General features: G+C 36.2%; 1 protein-coding gene across 8 annotated transcripts in view; it reads left to right on the top strand.

Moving 5' to 3' along the window:
• Positions 1-17,251, top strand: part of FRYL (FRY like transcription coactivator) — a 272,384-nt gene extending 255,133 nt beyond the window's left edge. For 6 of the 8 annotated variants that reach the window (XM_012441093.3, XM_064366949.1, XM_012441089.3 and 3 more), the window contains 8 exons: positions 1,952-2,159; positions 3,617-3,766; positions 4,453-4,551; positions 8,844-8,912; positions 11,859-11,876; positions 12,975-13,085; positions 14,449-14,639; positions 14,967-17,251. In XM_012441093.3, coding sequence (XP_012296516.2) covers positions 1,952-2,159; positions 3,617-3,766; positions 4,453-4,551; positions 8,844-8,912; positions 11,859-11,876; positions 12,975-13,085; positions 14,449-14,639; positions 14,967-15,225 — 1,105 coding nt within the window. In that variant the 3' untranslated portion in view covers positions 15,226-17,251. The remainder of the gene's footprint in view (positions 1-1,951; positions 2,160-3,616; positions 3,767-4,452; positions 4,552-8,843; positions 8,913-11,858; positions 11,877-12,974; positions 13,086-14,448; positions 14,640-14,966) is intronic. The other 2 variants (XM_012441090.2, XM_012441088.2) reach the window with 1 other exon arrangement.
• Positions 17,252-18,999: the final 1,748 nt, after the last annotated feature.

The following is an 18,999-nucleotide window of genomic DNA, read 5'->3' as shown; positions in this document are numbered from 1 at the left end:
TAGGGGAAATTTTGGTGGCTGTTATGAAACTCATATACCAAATAATTCTCTAACAATTAGAATTATAATAGAATATCCACTATTTAAATTTCATAAATATTTGCAGTTCAATATTAATCTATTTACCCATTCAACAATTTGGAGCTCCTGGGTAACTGTTTTTATATAAAATTAATATTTAATAATCATCAAGTATTTCAGAATTTTACTTTTTTTTTAATTCAGGACTTTATTTTTATTAAAGTAAAATAAAATATAGCTACATAAAACCATATAACAGCACGGTATAGCTTAATGGGTTCTTACAACGCACACACCTTTGTAACAACCACCCATTTCAAGAAAGAACTTTGCCAGCCACCCCAGAAGCCCCATCCAATTTCAACTCACCAACCATGACCTTGACTTTATAGTAATTACTTCCTCGCATTTCTTTATAATTATATCACCCAAGTGTAAATCCTCAAACATTTTGGGTTGTCTTGCTCATGAAAAAAAAGATATTTTTATATCTCTCAGAATTTTACTTAAAAATTATACCTTTATACTTCATGTGATAATAGAGTTTTAACATATACAACACATTGCAGATTTTTTTTACTGTCAGTGTATCTAGAATACTTACCTACATTTGAAAATAGATAATCAGATATTAAATCTCAGTGATAAACCTTTTTCATATTACTGATTTGAATATGGCAGTAGCCCATGCAACCACTGAATCATTAATCATGCACAAATTCAGGGATGCCAGAAACGATGCTATTCAGCTACTTGGCTTTCTAAAAGGCCAAACACTTGACTTTGGCCAAGTACTGCAACTGAAATAGAATGGAGCATTCCTACTAAGTGTACAGGTTATCTACTCTAGCTTATAGCATATGTGTTAAAAATCAATCACCACAGTGACAGTTTTAAAAATAACCTTTTCGAGATCTCATTTGTTTTCACTTAAGATATCTGCTTAATTTTGATCATTTTCTCCAATCTTTACTTGGGTTCCTCTCTTCCATATGCATTGCTCCAAAATTTCTGTAAAGCCTTATAGAACTAGCTTGTAATGTGAAATATGCAATTTTAAGACCTTGAATAACACATTTCTTTTTTATGGCGTATCAGACTCAAATACTTCATCTTCTGGCTGAGAGTTGTACAATGTCCTACCTAAAAACATCTTCATCTTTTTCCATTGCATTTTTGTTTGTATAATCTGACTTTTGGGATTATAGGTTATAAATTATTTGAAGGAAATGAATGGGCAGGTCTTAAATTTCTTTGGAGTCAAATCTATTATCGGCCATATTGCTAGGAACATAATATGTGCTCATGAAATAGCTGAGCTAGTTGTATGTTTCCTGGCTAACAGCATTTGGACCTGTAGTCCCAGGTTCAAATTCTGGCTCTGTCATTTCTTACCCAGTAACCTAGACACATTATTTAACCTCATTGAGCTTTTTGTTTCATCTTTAAAATCAAAATAATAATAGAACCTAATCCTCATATAGTTGTGAAGACTGAATCAAATTATCCATATGAGGCACCTAACATAGCCCTTAAAACAAAAGACCATGATCAAAACTTTAGAAATACTATCACCAATGTGAGGCTGTTTAAATAAAAAGCCTCCAAAACTGACCATTTAAAATAAAAGTATTCTAATCAGTATTTATAGAAGTTACTGAAATTAATCTATAGTGGTGACATCTTATAGGACTTGGGTTATTTTAAGGTAGTTGCTTGAAATTAGAGTTTTAATTCTAAAAATGCTAACTAGAAAGAACAGGAGTTCACTTATTTACACTTTCTTACAAAATTTAGGTTATTGTACATTTTCTAAATCAATGTGTATATATGAAGATAACCTGTCAAATGACTTAAGCTATCTTATGTGATTGAGCCTATTCTTTTCTTCTGAGATAGTATATGATATCTGTGATATCTGTGTTAACAGTCAAGATGAAGAAGAGCAAGATGGTTTTCCAGAAGTACAGATGTCGCCTCTGCCATCACCCTTTCTTTCTGCCATCATAGCTGCTTTTCAGCCCGTGCCCTATGATAATGAAGAGGAAGCCTGGCGCTGCCACGTCAATCAGATGCTGTCTGACACCGACGGGTCCTCTGCAGTGTTCACTTTTCATGTGTTTTCTCGGCTGTTTCAGGTCAGTGAGCTTCAGGGTTTCTGAATTCATATTATAGTTAAAATCAGCATCTCCAATTTTAATATTCCTACCAATTTTCTTTGACGAATTTTTTTTTTCTAAGCTAGTGGTATTACTTACATTGACACTGTGACATTGTGGTACTGCTGGTACATTACACAATGACCAATACAGATGTCTCCCCTAAAGCAATTAGAATAAAACTTCAAAACAACATCTGTTGTTTTCTGCAGTATGCTTAGGCACCATCAAGATACCAAAGAAATACAGACCTAAGCTCTGCCTTCAGGGAGCTTATAGTCAATATATAAAAAATCAGTTTATAATCAAGGCTGAAAGTAATTGACACTTTTATGACTGTGAGGAACTTAAAATTTTTAGCTGTTAAGGTTGCTTCCCCCCACAATAATGATAACAATATAAGCTAAAATGTATTGAGTACCCACTATATGCTAGACACTATGCTAAATGGCTTTATGGTAAGTGTTCTCACACCCCTATCACTATGGAATGTAGATAATACTTTTAGCATTCAGTGGAGAGGGAAATTAAGGCACAGAAAAATGCCACCATTTAAGTCATTATCCTCTGAACTGTCTAGCAGTTTTCCTCCCTTTTCTCCTCCCAAATTTGCCCGTCTTGGAAGACTCAGCTAAATACATTTTCTCACCGAAGCTTTCCCAACCACTTCAGTCTCCAAGCTCTCTCTCATGGAAGTTCTTCAGCGTTCATTAACAGGAGCGCTTATTCTGTACTTATCGCGTCACTACTTGGTTTTCTACTCAGTCTTTTCTTTCCAGTGATATTGTAAGTTTCTTGATGGCTGAAACTGTTGATCATGTTTTTTATTTTAATCAGTCATAATGCCACCTAACAGTGAACACATATATAAGTATACTTTAACCATTGATATAATAATTATACTACTGATAATATAGTCTAATTGACTGACTTACTATGAATCAGGCAGTGTCAGATTGTTTCATGGAAATGAATATTCTTGGACCCTGAGAAGATGTTACTCTTAATGCATTTCTATGACTTTACCTAAAGTTAAGCCAGATGGCAGCCTGTAGAGTAAACTACATTTACTGAATGTTTCTTTCGGATAATAACTTTAGATGACCAATTTCTTCAGGCAGGTGAGGACTTTTATTGCTAAGGATGTATAGTATAGCATGCATCCATCCGTCTGCCCCCTGATGAAAAAAATCTTGAGAATCAGGAGATAAATGGCATATATCAATCATTTTTTCAGTAATACTATTTTGTAAACCTTTGTTTTTAGAAATTGTTTAAGGAAATACTTAAAAATATGGATGTATAGATCAATGGTTAAAATTCTATATATCATTATAATTTTAAAATAAAAGTCTACCCTATTATGCTTCTTTACTTAAAGGTGAAAAAGGCCTTCTTATGAAACACTAAACTCTTTCTTCTGCTTTTCCCCATAGACAATACAAAGAAAGTTTGGAGAAATAACTAATGAGGCAGTCAGCTTTCTTGGTGAGAGTCTGCAACGCATTGGTACCAAATTTAAAAGCTCCTTGGACGTGATGATGATGTGTTCAGAATGCCCAACAGTCTTTGTGGATGCGGAAACAGTAAGTTTTTACATGCAGATTTATTATAAAGACTACATTTGAATGGCATCATTCAGTGAAAGTCTTTTTTTCTAAGTGATGCTGAATTTTATAGTGTGAAGGTTCATATTTTCAACAGGAATATATTTGGCAAACTATAATTCTAGTATATTAGATGCAGCAACTTGTGACTATTTCTGATTCTGACCCCTTCCTGCCCTTACCCTCCACAGAGTCCTAAATGGGAGAGGTAAAAAGCCATGCTCTAGATATGGGTAATTTTTTTATTCTTAAATAAAAATGGGTAGGAAATGGCTAAACCTCCCCCCGTGAAGAACCCAGGCCTCCGTGGTCATTTCCTGATTTACTTCCAAGCACACTTCTAGATTATATATTAAGATATTTAAAGAACTAAGGTTTAACATGCTTCAGGGTTGAAACCTTTGATGTATGTACTGGTCTGGCATGACATTTCTCGTCTTAGCCAGTCTTTGAAAACACTTGGTCCTTCCTGACACTTCCCAAGTCCCACTGCACTCCTACTCTGTTTCAGTGAGAAGTCAGCTCTTAGTATGGGACCGAGTAGAGTAAGAGAATTTCCAAAAACCAACTAACAGATATTCCGTGACTGAAAAGTCTCATGACTTTGTGGGTCTCATGATTTTGATCAGAAATGGTAACCTGGATCAATGTTTCTGATTTGACAGCTAATGTCATGTGGTTTGCTGGAAACACTCAAGTTTGGGGTTTTGGAGTTGCAAGAACACCTGGATACATACAATGCCAAAAGAGAAGCAGCTGAGCAGGTCAGTCTCTTTTTACCATGTGCAAAAAGTGGTTTGCCCTTGACACTGGAAGGGTAATCCTGGCAGCAGAATAGCCCAGACAGAAGAGAAGACCTCTTAGCACTTGCCTCAGGGTTTTCCAGAGAGCAGCAGGTTCTTTGAGCTCTCCGCCCAGCAAATTCCTACCTTTGGCTTTTAAAAGTCAGCCCTCTAATAGCACAATGGAAAACCGTAGCTTTGTAAAAACCTTCTCCGTGGAGACTATATCACTGCTGTTAGCATTCCAAGTGAGAAAATCAAAGCTGTATTTCTTAGTGCATTAGAGAATTGTGGTCTAGGAAATCCTGAACCTCTGACAAAGCTGTGATCTTTTTCCCGTGATACGTACATGTACATGTGCAACCAATGGGAGAAGAAAAGCATGTAGTAAATTAGATAGCACCTCTGAAGAAAGGCTTCCTCAAGTCCAAGCTGGCATGAAAACAGAGTAGCTCTGTTCCTTCCCTAAGAGTAAATCCAGAATGTTTTCAATTTGGAGGGGCGAAAGAACAAAAGATAGCTTACCTCTTTCATACAAACTGCATACAGTGGGGAATTATTTTTCTAGGAGATGGGTCTTTCATTAATAAGTAGTAAATATCTATAACATGTATAGACCTGTGAAAAATGAAGTGTGGGGTGGTATTTCATGATACTATTTTGCATTTCCCTGATGACTAATATTTGACAACTTTTTTCTTATGGGTCTCATTTAGATATTTTGTGAATTGTGGCTTCAAGTATGTTGCTCATTTTTGTAAATGGATTGGGTTTTTCTTACTGATTTGTAGGGGCTCTTTATTCTAAATGCAAGCCCTTTTTTGGATATATGTATTGCAAAGATTAATTCCTTCTCTGTGGCTAGCATTTTTGCTATCTTAGTAGCATTTTTTGATGAACACAAGTTTTTAATAAGTCCAGGTTTTCAGTCTTTTCCATCACGATTATGGTTTTTGTGTCTTCAGAAATCATTGCCTACTAGAAGCAAAGGTAGATTGTTACAATACTGGTCCCAATGAATTATGCTTCTCTGTGGCCACACCCCTTTGCAACGTGACTTTGCTATTCTTTCCATCAAGAGAGAGTCCATTTCGCCATCTCTTAAATCTGGGATGGCCTCAATCAAGTTTAGAAGCAATGCTGTGTAACTTCCAAGACTAGTCCTAAAGTGGTTTTTGTGGTGTCTGCTTTTGCCATCATAGTGGTCAGAGTAAAACTGGGATAAATTCTGGGAAACTATTTGACCTCTAGCCTACTGGAAGATGAGAGGCCATGTAGGAGAGAACAGAGGCATTCCAGTTGATGGCCAATGTGCAAGACATATGAGTGAAGCCAGTTTGGATCTTCAACCTCCTACTTCCCCAGTCAAGCCATCAAATGACTATAGACTCACGAGTGACCTGAGGCAAGGCCAGAAGAAACTCCCAGCCAGTATATAGATTCATTTTGGTTATTTAAAGTCATTAAGTTTTAGGTTGGTTGGTTTTAAAGCAATAGATACCATTTATAATAGGAAAATATCAAATACCTACAAATAAATCTCTCTAAAGATATGCTACATCTCTATACAGAAAACTGCATATATTACTGAGAAAAATCAAAGACCACCTAAATAAATGGAGGACTATTTACCATGTTTATGAATTAGAAGACTCAATATGGTAGAGATGCCATTTTCCCCCTAAAATGATCTTGTAGGTTTAATGCAGTCTCATTCAAAATCTCAGAATCTTTGCTGATCCTAAAATTTATATGGAAATTCAAACAATAGTTGCATACAAACTTCTTGAATCCAGGTCAGCAAACTAGAGCCATCAAGTTATATCTGGTCCACTGCCTATTTTTGTAAGTAAAATTAGACAGTAGAAAACAGCTATCTGGTTTATTTACATATTGTCTGTGGCTATTTTTTGCACTGTAAGTTAAATAGTTACAACAAAGACTATTTGGTTTGCAAAACCTAAAATATTTACTATCTGCCCTTCTATTTAATTTTCCTATTGGTTTTTGAGTTATACATTTTTTTTTATTATTATTATTCAAGACTGCTAAGGCTCACAAGTGAATTGAATGGTTTTTCTCTCTCCAGCACTGTGAGACCAGCAGTCTCTGCCGACCTTCTCAGCCTCCCAGGGACTGCATTGTGGTTTCTTAGCCATTCCTCCTGCACATAATAAACAGGAACAGCAAGTGTCCCAAGGTGAAACTGCACAGAGATTATTGGGAGTAACTTCTCTGCAGTTCTCTTTTCTCCAGGATATTGGCTCTCAATATCTCACTATCTTTGAAAACCATTTTCCCAGCGCAGTGAAACTGTAGGGCATAAACTCTAGGCCACTGCTTTCTGTTCAGTCTCTATGCGCAGAATGTGAATATGAATAGACCTAAAGTAAGCACTGGGACGAGTGTTGGGCTCACTTCAGTACTTTTCTCTAACTCTTTGAGTTTCGGCTGATAGGATTCAGCTTCCATAGTTGTTCTTGCAGGATTGGTCTTATACAAGCTACTCCATCACACTCAGAAGTAGAACCTCGCCAGTTAAATTTTAACCTTCATTTGAACCTTGAATAAAGAAAATGCCATGACAGGAAGACTGATTAGATGTGAACTGGATGGTGTTCTGTGTATAAGCTACTTACTGTGTCTTGTATGCACTGACTGGAAAAGTGTGGATCTGGATTCCTCAGGCCAGTGTACAGCCATAGGGCTATATGGTTGGGGTTTACCTTTTAACAGAATAAAAATCATCAATAATTATGTTGAATAGTACCCCCAAAAGGCTGTATCACTAGGTACACAGTATAAAAATAAGCCATTAATCAACTGAAATTATTCTTTTCAAATTATTAGTATACTTGGACAAACTGGACAAGGGATGATCATTAAGTATATAAACATTCTAACAACATTTTGTATGAATGCACAGATTCCATGGTAGATGTCAACTGCATTTTGCTGATACAAAGAAATCCGCTGATAGCTTTTGACAATGGCTGCCATCAGCCGTATCGCACCAGAAAAGCTTAACATGTTTTTCTTCAGTGATGCTGTCAAGCAAATAGCCTAAGGGCCAGTGAAATCTGAGAGACTGGAATAAAAGGAAAATAAGGTCAAAGCGATCATTTTTGAAATAACTGAAATGTCTACTTTTAATTCTTTGTGTGTAGAGCATAAGCTACAGTAGAGAATGTTAAATGTCGAATACTAAAATATTTTCAGAGTAGCTGCTTAATGCAGCTAGTAGTTTTTCTCAAAGTCCTAATGATTTTTTAAATATATTAGTTGTATTATGTTTAATAATATAATAAGAAAGAACTAAGAAGTCAAAACAACTGATACTATCAAACTGTGCAAAGGTAGGAGCTTACCTTGAAGGCACTTAGCTTTTACTTCAGCCTGGAAAGTTTGTGACTCCAGCGTTCTTTTCTACTACACCACAGTACTATTGTTTTATTTACATTTTATTGAAGAAAATGTACTTTAAATTATTTTTGAAGTATTTCTTTTTTAAATTTTATTTTTTTAGAGACAGGGTCTCCCTATGTTGCCCAGGATGGTCTTGAATGACTGCCCTCAAGTAGTCCTCCCCACTCAGCCTCCCAAAGCTCTGGGATTGTAGGCAGGAGCCCCCACACCCAGCCCATACTTTTACATCAACATTAGGAATATAACCAGAGAAGGAAAAACCACATTTGGCTTCTACATCCAGTATTGTTTGGAAATAACATGTTTGCCATTCATCACTATCCAAAAAGAAAGAAAGAAAAAGAAAAACAAAATTTAAAATGGAACTTGATTGCAGGTTCACAAATGAAAACTGACACTGGTCTTCTGAGAATTACACTTCTCATAAGCAAACAGACCTGCATAATTCTAAGTTGCTTTTATTAAATTGACCAGCGGGGAAGCACATCTCTCATTTCCCCATCTTACGTTACACAAAGGTCAGGCATAGGTTGTGAAGATTTTCATAAAACCTGCAAAATGAAGAATATCCTTTACTGAAATGGAACATCACGGGTCCCTAGAATGGAAGACTGCTCATTGGGTTTTGTTAGTATAGCTGTGACAAGTGTGTGCATCTTGTTATATTGATGCTATCTCTGCTTTTGTTAGTTCCATGTAACTGATTTGGCTGGAATGGAGATAAAAGTCTAGGTCTACAACCAGTCCTAGAACTTCAAGTTAACTTTAAGTTTGGTGTTGTGTATGGACAGGCTGTTATATTACCCATTTCATTGTGCATATTAAATGTTACTGTTACTTATTTTTAGTGGCTAGATGATTGTAAGAGGACATTTGGTGCCAAAGAAGACATGTATAGGATAAGCACAGATGGACAAGTAAGTTTCTTACTCTTGTTTTTGCTATATTTCTGTATCAGGTAAAACAGTGCATATGTTCAAATGTCCTTATTTGATTAGAAACAAAGAATATTTGTAAAACTTTTCATTTTGGTTATCAAGAACAATCTTTGTAAAAGCTCAATGAAATACTGGTTTAGTAATGAAAAATTCACTTTAATAAAAATGAACCAGCTTGTGACTGAAGCTTAATAACGTTCAATAGATAAGCTTGATGGATATCTGGACAGTCCAGATAGGCTTTTAGTTGCATCTGCCTCTTAAAAATGAAAATTTGTCCCATGTTAGTATTCCAGAGAAATTGTCTGGTCAAGAAAGCACACCTGGTCGGGCGCGGTGGCTCACGCCTGTAATCCCAGCACTTTGGGAGGCCGAGGCGGGTGGATCACGAGGTCAAGAGATTGAGACCATCCTGGTCAACATGGTGAAATCCCGTCTCTACTAAAAATACAAAAAATTAGCTGGGCATGGTGGCACGTGCCTGTAATCCCAGCTACTCAGGAGGCTGAGGCAGGAGAATTGCCTGAACCCAGGAGGCAGAGGTTGCAGTGAGCCGAGATCGCGCTATTGCACTCCAGCCTGGGTAACAAGAGCGAATCTCCGTCTCAAAAAAAAAAAAAAAAGAAAGCACACCTAAGAATAACATGCTATAATGCATCCATACTAGCCTTTTCAAAGGTAAAATTAGAATTGGATAAATTATGCTTTTCTCTAATGTAAGGCTCAGTGAACATAGCAGCAATATATTTTCTTTGAACGGTGCACATACGTAAATACATACATTGTGGTTAAGTGAGGCTAAGTTAGGGCCTACATATTATTCTAATGCAAGTGCAACTTAATATAGGAAAATACATTCGTCGACTGAAATTTTTTCATTTGACATCAGAATTCCAGTCTTTTCTATTCTACCTTTGGTTACATTATTACAGATTTCTAGTCTCTGTAAAGGTTATACTATTATAATAAAAAGTTGAAGTTTTGCAAAAACTGCAACGTTGAAAAAATGGTATACGCATTAAGTGTTGACTATTTGCTGGCCTCTGTTGTTATCTTTATCTTTACAACTCAGTCAAGTAGTTCTCTAATTATCCCAGTTTTGAAGATGAGGAAACTGAGGCCCAGAGATGCTAATTTATCTAAAATTAGCAAATAGTGAAACCAAGATTCAAACCTAGGCAGGCTGACTCCAAATCCTGCACTAATGTAAAAAAGAAACTGTGAAGTCATCTGTGTAAAGAAATGAAGGTAAGGAATTAACCCTAGACCAGAAGATCCTTTGGCTCTAATTCTGTCTTTGCCATTGCTTAATTGCATCTGTTTTAACGGCATGGCTTCATCAAGAAATGTAACTATTAAGTAATTATTTTATATCCCCTGTACTTTGAATAAAACGGTATCCATCTCCAAGACCAAGTCAGTTAACATAGCTTGAGGTTATCTACTAAATGGAAATTGAACTTTTAAACACTTTCATTTATATGTCAGCTTACCTTTCACATTCACTTTTTTTGAGGGTGGAAGACCCTTTTTATGCAACTTGATCTGTCCTTGTGTACCAGTATAGTCATTTACATAACAAGCAGTCAGATATTTGTTAGATGAATAAAAGAGAAGGTACAAATTTTAATATACTTAATTTAAAATGTGCATACACACACACACACCCCCCCATACTGTTAGCATATTTAGAGTAATTGCTGGTAATTCAGAGCTATAGAATTCATTATATTTGTGTAATTTCCTATAATTATGATCATAAACTTTATCAGCAGTTTATGTTCCATTATATCCCAAAGTGGAGCCTATGCATATATGCTTGTAGAATCAGATTTATGCTAATAGAAGTGGGAGAGGTATTTAAAATTCAAATTGTTAATTTCCATATGAAATAAACTGTATGTACTAAACCCCCAGAAATTTAGATAAGTAATATGCTTGACCTTGGATTGTGCTCAACCGATGTTTACTGGATGACTCTCCACGTAATTTATGGTAAGCAGCATGGAGCTAAAGTTCACCTTTGCTTACTTAGCCAATCCCTTCTAAATTGATAGGAATAAACGTTATGCAAACGGTCCTTCACAGGAAACTATTTAGAAAAGCAGGCTTAAGAATGACTTTTAGAAGGTACATTTACAGCATAACAATTGCTGTTTTAATTAAGAATCATTCTCCTCTTAATGAGACCAGATTCAAGTTGCTGTACATATTTTCATCTAGTTTTTAAGATAGTCCATAAATTAGATTTTTCACTATGTGTTTTACATACATTATGTTGATTCAAACCTAGTCAGGTGAAGTTTCTGAAACTTACTGAACTACATTTGGAATGCAATTTAGAACACACATCATCTGATTTTGATATTCCACCCTGTGGTTCAGCACCAATTATGGCAAAGTAGGACCTAATCAGACAGTGTAGGATAGGAAGCCTGGAATGAGCCACCCCAGAGATAATCTTTTGATGGTGATGGGTAAGTATTTATTATGTATGATTATAAGCCAATTATTTTTAGTTGTAATGGTAATTAATTTCTTATTTTCTAATCATAAGTTTTCTAATTTACAAATGGAAGTTTTATTACAGTTGGGTTTTGTTTTCTTTTTTAAACCTGGATAGCCACATTTCCCAAGACCACTATAGTACAGTTTTAGTCATTGTAGCTTTTACACAGAAGTCATAGCCTAAATATAATTTAGTTATTCTTTGGCAAAGTGTTTAAAAATACCCTGAATTGTTGCAGTAAATGACTAAAAGCTTTTATTCTGGAAATAACTTCATAAAGTTTTTTGGGGGGTATAAATATATGTTCTTCAGTTTGCCTGGAACATCTGTGACCTCAGTTAAAATTATTTCTTACACTAATTCTTGGTCTTTTTCTTCCTTTGTATTTTTTGTGACCTGATCACCTTCTTGCTTAGCAAATGGAAATACTAGCAGTAAGTGACCTGTCTTGATTTATAGACTACTCACCCTTGCCAGACAAACTGGTTTTCATCTGCCATTTGTCCATCTGTGACCTAGCTATGTTTTGTCCTGGACTGCAAGTAGTACATGCTTCAGTTTTGCAAAGCCCTAATCCATGAAATGTTGGTTCCATTAAAATACCGAGATGTTAAAATACATAAAATTAGCAGTCACCTTTTTTTCTTACATCTATAACTAACATAGCTCCTTTTAAATTTCTTAATTTTAAAAACCAAAGTGCACATGTTCTTTTTTTTTTTTTGAGATGGAGTTTCCCTCTGTGGCTCAGGCTGGAGGGCAGAGGCACGATCTCGGCTCCCTGCAACCTCTGCCTCCTGGGTTCAAGTGATTCTCCTGCCTCAACCTCCTCAGTAGCTGGGATTATAGGCGCCCACCACCATGCCTGCCTAATTTTTTTGTATTTTTAGTAGATATGGGGTTTCACCGTGTTGGCCAGGCTGGTTTCAAACTCCTGAGCTCAAGTGATCTGCCCCCAAAGTGCTAGGATTATAAGTATGGGCCACCGTGCTTGGCTCACACATCATGCATGTTAAGTTCACAGTTTCATTTCAATGAGATTACCAAGTGGTTTTCTTTAGAAAAATGACCTCACTTTAAAGACAAGCTTTTCTTACTTTTTAGGTAAGAGGTTATCCGGTTTCACCTTGCTTTATCATGCACTTGTTGATAAATACAGTGAGAGCTACATCTCAATGAGGGCAAAAGTCTATGCATTTGTAGATTATTTTAATTACGAATTTAAAGTTTTAAGTTCTAATTGATCCTTTTTAAAGTATCCTATCAATTGCCTGCTGTAACAGTCTATTTGTAGAATGTAAAAATGTGCTTAACACTAAAACTGAATTATGTAACTAGCAGTGATCTTTGTTATTATTTTAATCATAGTCTTTAAAGCATATTTCACCTGCTTTCATCAGCTTCAAACCATATTAACTTGCTTACTGCAGAAAAATGAACAAGACAATTTTAACATTAACTATAAATTTTCATTGGAAATATGCTGTCTAGAACATAACACCTAAATTTAATGTAATGTTATTTATTTCTAGGAATTGGAGCTCTGCCGAAGATTATACAAATTGCATTTTCAACTGCTGCTTCTGTTCCAGGCCTACTGTAAACTTATAAACCAAGTAAATACAATAAAAAATGAAGCAGAGGTAAATATTCAGTTGTACTAGGCATCAGTAACCGATTCTAGAAAGTTTTTAAAATATACATATATTACTTGTTAGAATAGCTTAAGTCAAAAGTCATTTAGAGTGATTTTTTTTTTTTCAGTTAAGGAATAATTTGTTTTTTAATGATGTGCTGTCAGGACCTATGAGTAAATAAGACAGCATAGATCCAGCAGTCGGAAAAGGTTCAAAACCAAAGGTTTCCATAGCAGAAACAGATCATCCATAATAAAAAGTCTAGCAAAAGCCGGGATGGTGGCACATACCTATAGTCCTAGTAACTTGGGAGGCTGAGCTGGGAAGATCACTTGAGCCCAGGAATTAGAAACTGCAGTGAGCTGTGATTGTAACACTGCACTCCAGCATAGTTGACATAGCCAGACCCTGTCTCAGAAAATAAAAAGAGTCAAATAAAGCACATCAGTTCAATAAAGACATAAAACTATATTATCAACCCCCCCAACATTATTTATTTCTATAGTTCTCTTTTTTGAGATGAAGTCTCCCTCTGTTAGCCAGGCTGAAGCGCAATGGCTCGATCTCAACTCACTGCCTCCCGGGTTCAAGCAATTCTTCTGCCTCAGCCTCCCAAGCAGCTGGGACTACCAGCGTGCACCACCACGCTCAGCTAATTTTTTTGTATTTTTAGTAGAGACAGGTTTCACCATGTTGGCCAGGCTGGTCTCGAACTCCTGATCTCAGGTGATCCACTACCTTGGCCTCCCAAAGTGCTGTGATTTCAGGCATGAGCCACTGTGCCTGGCCCATATAGTTCTATTAATGCACACAGAATAAACCTGTTAAAAAACACTTCGAATGCTGAAAATCAATACATATCCTCGAAGATGCTGACTTTAGTCTTTTTCCCTCCCTTGTTATCTGCTGGTAATAAAACTATCACTGGAGAAATGATTTAATTTCTTAAGGTCATTAAATCTGTAAAAAGAAATATATATGTATATTTATATAAAAATGCCCTGGGTAAATAGTATTTTAAAATCTTAAGACTTTACTGTCAAATCGTTTTCATGCTCCCCCGTAACAGTAAATGAATTTTTACTATCCAAAATGTAGTAATATTAAAGCCAATATAGACATTTATTTATTACAACTTACCGCTTTATCAAGAACATTTCAAGACTACTACTTGGTGGAATTTATTTGCTCCTACAGAATGGAGAACTTGAAATAATAATTAATTGCCCTTTCTTCCAAGGTAAACATTTTTAAATAATCTTTAAAATAAAAGAGACAGTGCTGCTACCATCAGGTATATCCTTGTAGCCAACTAAATGTTTTTGTTACCAAACATACGAATAGATCCTCAAAGATGTATTTGTTTTAGGTCATCAACATGTCAGAGGAACTTGCCCAATTGGAAAATATCCTCAAAGAAGCTGAGTCTGCTTCAGAAAACGAAGAAATTGACATTTCCAAAGCTGCACAAACTACTATAGAAACTGCCATTCATTCTTTAATTGAAACTTTGAAAAATAAGGAATTTATATCAGCTGTAGCACAAGTCAAAGCTTTCAGGTAAAATGTGACGGGATTTAAAGGTGATGCTTTTAAATTAGACTGGAAGTTCAGTAATACTAGGTTTTCATTTTCAATTTGCTGTTTCCATATCATGTCTTTGTGAAAGGAAAACATGAGTATTTTTAATGGTTGCCACTGAAATGATACCAATTTTAGATTTCTTTTCACTTTCAGGTGGTACTTTGAGTAATATTTGCTCAAATATTAAAACAGATCATCTGTTATTCACAGGAAAGTGTTGTTGTTATAGGTATTTAACTTAAACTGAGCTAATCTTAATAATTGCCTAAGTCTCAGAACTGAAAAAGTATTGTATATTTTCAGATCTCTCTGGCCCAGTGATATCTTCGGCAGTTGTGAAGATGACCCTGTGCAGACACTGTTACATATATATTTCCATCATCAGACGCTGGGCCAGACAGGAAGCTTTGCAGTTATAGGCTCTAACCTGGACATGTCAGAAGCCAACTACAAACTGATGGAACTTAATCTGGAAATAAGAGAGTCTCTACGCATGGTGCAATCATACCAGCTTCTAGCACAGGCCAAACCTATGGGAAATATGGTGAGCACTGGATTCTGAGACATTTCAGGCCTTTAGTAAAGAAACTAAACTGAAGATGATGAAGAGTATTAACCAAGCACCTTTTATGGACCCTTGCATTCACTGATAACTTTCTGGCAGCATCTACTTTTTAGTGTAATTAATGTCAAACTGTATCAAAAACAGAGATCTGAAAGAAAAAATATCTGGTATTTTAACAGCTGCCAATATCTCCCACAATAACTGTATGAAGACGGAATTTTTAAATTACTTAACCTATGTGAAAAGAAAAGGGCTAAAAGTGATGCCTACAAATACATTACTTTCTGGGGAAAGAAAAGAATTTCAAGAATGTTTGCAATAAAGGCCTCCAATACTGAACCATCTGAAAGCAGGTGAAATGAGGCTGAAATCAAGGCTGTTTCATTTTAGCTGAAGACCTGCAAAGCTGCTTGGATTTCTAGCAGTGGTAAACCTAATCTACAATTGATGCTTCATCATCCACATGAACATGCAGTCAGCTATACACATAAAGACTTATTTGCAAAAACCATTGATTTTTCGATATGTGGGATAAGGGTTTGGGTTTCTTTTTTGGTCTGTATAAGGAATTATGTGTGTGTGAGTTGGGATGTGTGGATATGTGATAGTCATATTTTCAAGGTATGGATGTTTGGTGATAACGTCTCAGAGCATGCCTAAAAGAGCACTGCAAGATTATTTTTGAAGAAATGTTATTTTATTAGATCTAACTCTTCATAGTATGTAAATGTTAGAACATTTTAATAATATTTTAAAACTGGGCTTTCCCAGTATTTCAAAAAGAAATAATATATCTGTTAACGTTATTGGAATGCTGCTCAGTTCTCTGATCAGTGCTTATGTTACGATTGTTGATAACTAACCAAAGTAGATGCCTGCAGAGACTTTAAAATGTAAAATAAAGATGTATGCTGCCCGTCAGCTATTCCCATTAGAAAAGTTAACTTATTTTGCTCCATATAGAAACTGTATAGACTAAAACCAGTATTTTCTTGTACATTTGTGCCATGCACTGTTATTATACAAGAGTAGGTGTACAAAGCTAAAGAAAAAAATGTGGTCATTGATGATGGAATTTATGACTTGCAGGCTTTGAAGTCTGTAGAATTCAAGAAAAGAGCTGCAAATGCATTTTTATATGTTTATTCAGGACTCACATGTTTTACCCTAAAGAAACTTGGGGCTAGGGGAAATGAAAGGAAGCCTGAAGACTGACTACCAAAACATGCAATATACTTATTCACTGTCTAAGTCTGTAGTATAACATGAACTGGAGTCTCTATCCTTTTTTAAATAGCATTTTGTAAGAAAAGGAAAAAAAAATGTAGTCCCACAACTCCTGATTGAAAGAAACACCTTGTATTTTTTATATACATCTCTTATCCACTGTGACTTTTTTCTTTTAAACTGGGCTCTGTGATTCCAGAGTTTAGAATGTAGAGATGAAATGCTTAGCTTTACCTTTTCTTGGGGGTGTGGACCCTGCCAGAAATGTAATTACATATGCTCAAGTGCATTAATTGAAGGCACTGTGCACACCATTGGACTGCTGACCACAGTTACGTTTCCAGTAAAATTCCATAACTGGTCACTGCTCATTCATAAGCACTGTATTTTTTGACCCTGATAAAGACAATTATTTTGATGGTATTCTGGTACTGTAAATGGTGTCCTTTAAATTATTTAAAACTTTTGGGTGTGGGGCAGGCAGAGAGGGATGGGGTCCAGAGATACATCACACTTTACATCCTACCTTACTATCCCCTATTTTTCTCACCCTCCTTACATCCTTTCTGTTAAAAATAAAAAGCATTGTAGCTGTTGGTTTGTGTTGTATTTTAACAAAGAATGAATGATTCTAGTGTGTATCATTTAGAACCCTTTCAGATGTTACCTTCTTCTTGAATTGCCTTAAAACAAAATTAGTTGACTACCCAACCAAACCTTTCAAAAACAGTTGATATTTTTGTGTTTATATATAACTAAGTCTATTAATAATATAATAAAAATGAATGTACCTGCAGCAAGCAAGATGCAAACAAGTTCATTAGGATGGCCTTCTGCAACAGCATTTTCCTCCAACCTACACTTCTCTGCTCCTCATCCTCCGAATCCCAAGGTAGCATTTATTACCTGATTTAGTTCCATTTCAAGCCGAGTTTTTGCTACATACCTTTTTCTTTTGCCTACTACATTTATCATTTTTAGATAGTATGCTTGTAAGACAACAGCAAAAGCAGCAATCTGCCAGTTTTTTGATGCTGCTTCTAAAAGCCATAGGATTTCTCATGTATTTTTAAATGTGCTTTCTACTTTTAGTGATGTAAAATTTAGAGAGTGTGTTAAAACACATAACGTACCTCAAATTTAGGAAATCATGACACGCTTTCTCGGAAAAGACTCATCCAGGCCAATGAGTGAAGACTGCTCACAGAAAACACTAGCATAACCTAAATGAAAAGAGCGAGACATTATAAAATCCATATATTTGTGTTTTGTAGCATTTTCCCCGCAATTTTTCAAAGTAATCCATGGTTCCTTTAGAATATGTAGGAAACAAAACTGCAGTTACTTCTCTTGATTACCAGAGACCTCTTGGAGTATTTCCTTCTAGCCTCTCTCAACCTGTCTTAAAATTTATTCACATCTTACAAGTCTTGGATTGTAGGCACAAAGAGTTTGGCAGTGCCTTTTCATTGCTCGAATGTAATCGCAATAATCTGAATGGCATATTCTTGTGCCGCTTTGAATATCTGCATGCTCACCCACCCTAAGTAAAACAGTCTGACCCTCACTTTCCTCAATTAAAAAATAGGGTTAGCTGCTGTGTTAGGAAAATTAATGGCAAGCAATATTAAAGAACAATGTAACCACTTTAAAAGCCAGTGAAAATTTCTGTCTTAGGATTCAATGCAGGTACATTAGTGTAATTCATTCATTCATTGAGGAAATGCTATTTAGCACATTATGTATCACTTGCAGGCAACAGTACAAATGGGTTTCCTACACCTGTACCTACCCCCAACCAAATCAACAGGAATGTGTTAAAACTATTAACACATCACCTTTCCCCACACCAGTTCTTGTCATTTCTCTTTAGCCCTGCCACCACTTTACCTGGTCCCTGTGAGTCTCCTTATCTACAGGTATCCACTGTACAGCCAAAACCTTTTTTTTAAAGTGAATCTGTCACCATGCCCCACTATCCCCACCATACCTTTAAAACTTTAGTGCAGCCTGGTGAACTGCCTGTACTCCCAGCCACTTGAGAGGCTGAGACAGGAGGATCGCTTGAGCCCGGTAGCTTGAGGCTGTGGTGTGCCCTGATAATGTCTGAGTAGCTCCTGTACTCCAGTAGAGACCATCCTCCTGACAAAGGCCTAAAACATCCTTCTAGTCTGGCACTGCTGGATTCACCTGGCATGTCCTCCAGAGTATTCTCCCACTGTGGCCTCCTTCCAGTTTTCTACCACAGGGATTTTGCACAGGTTGGCCTAATCTGGAAAATTTCTGCTCCCCATTTTTGCCTTATTCTACTCATTTGAATTGGAACTCAGCTGAGGTGTCATTCTTTCAGGCAGGGCTTCGCTGACTTGAGTCAGGACCCTTATTGGAGAGGCACTTAAGCAGATCTTATCACAGGTCAGAACCTCAGTTTTACATTTATGTAAAAACTAGTGGCCATCTGCCCACTCTACTGAAACTCCATGAGATGCCACATCTCTACCGAGCATAGGTTCTCAAGCTTCAATTCCATTAGCAACAACTGGG

Source organism: Aotus nancymaae, unplaced genomic scaffold, assembly GCF_030222135.1.
Source record: "Aotus nancymaae isolate 86718 unplaced genomic scaffold, 86718_ANA_hifiasm-v0.15.2.pri h1tg000006l, whole genome shotgun sequence".
NCBI lineage: Eukaryota > Metazoa > Chordata > Mammalia > Primates > Aotidae > Aotus > Aotus nancymaae.
This window is presented reverse-complemented; position numbering and strand designations above follow the sequence as displayed.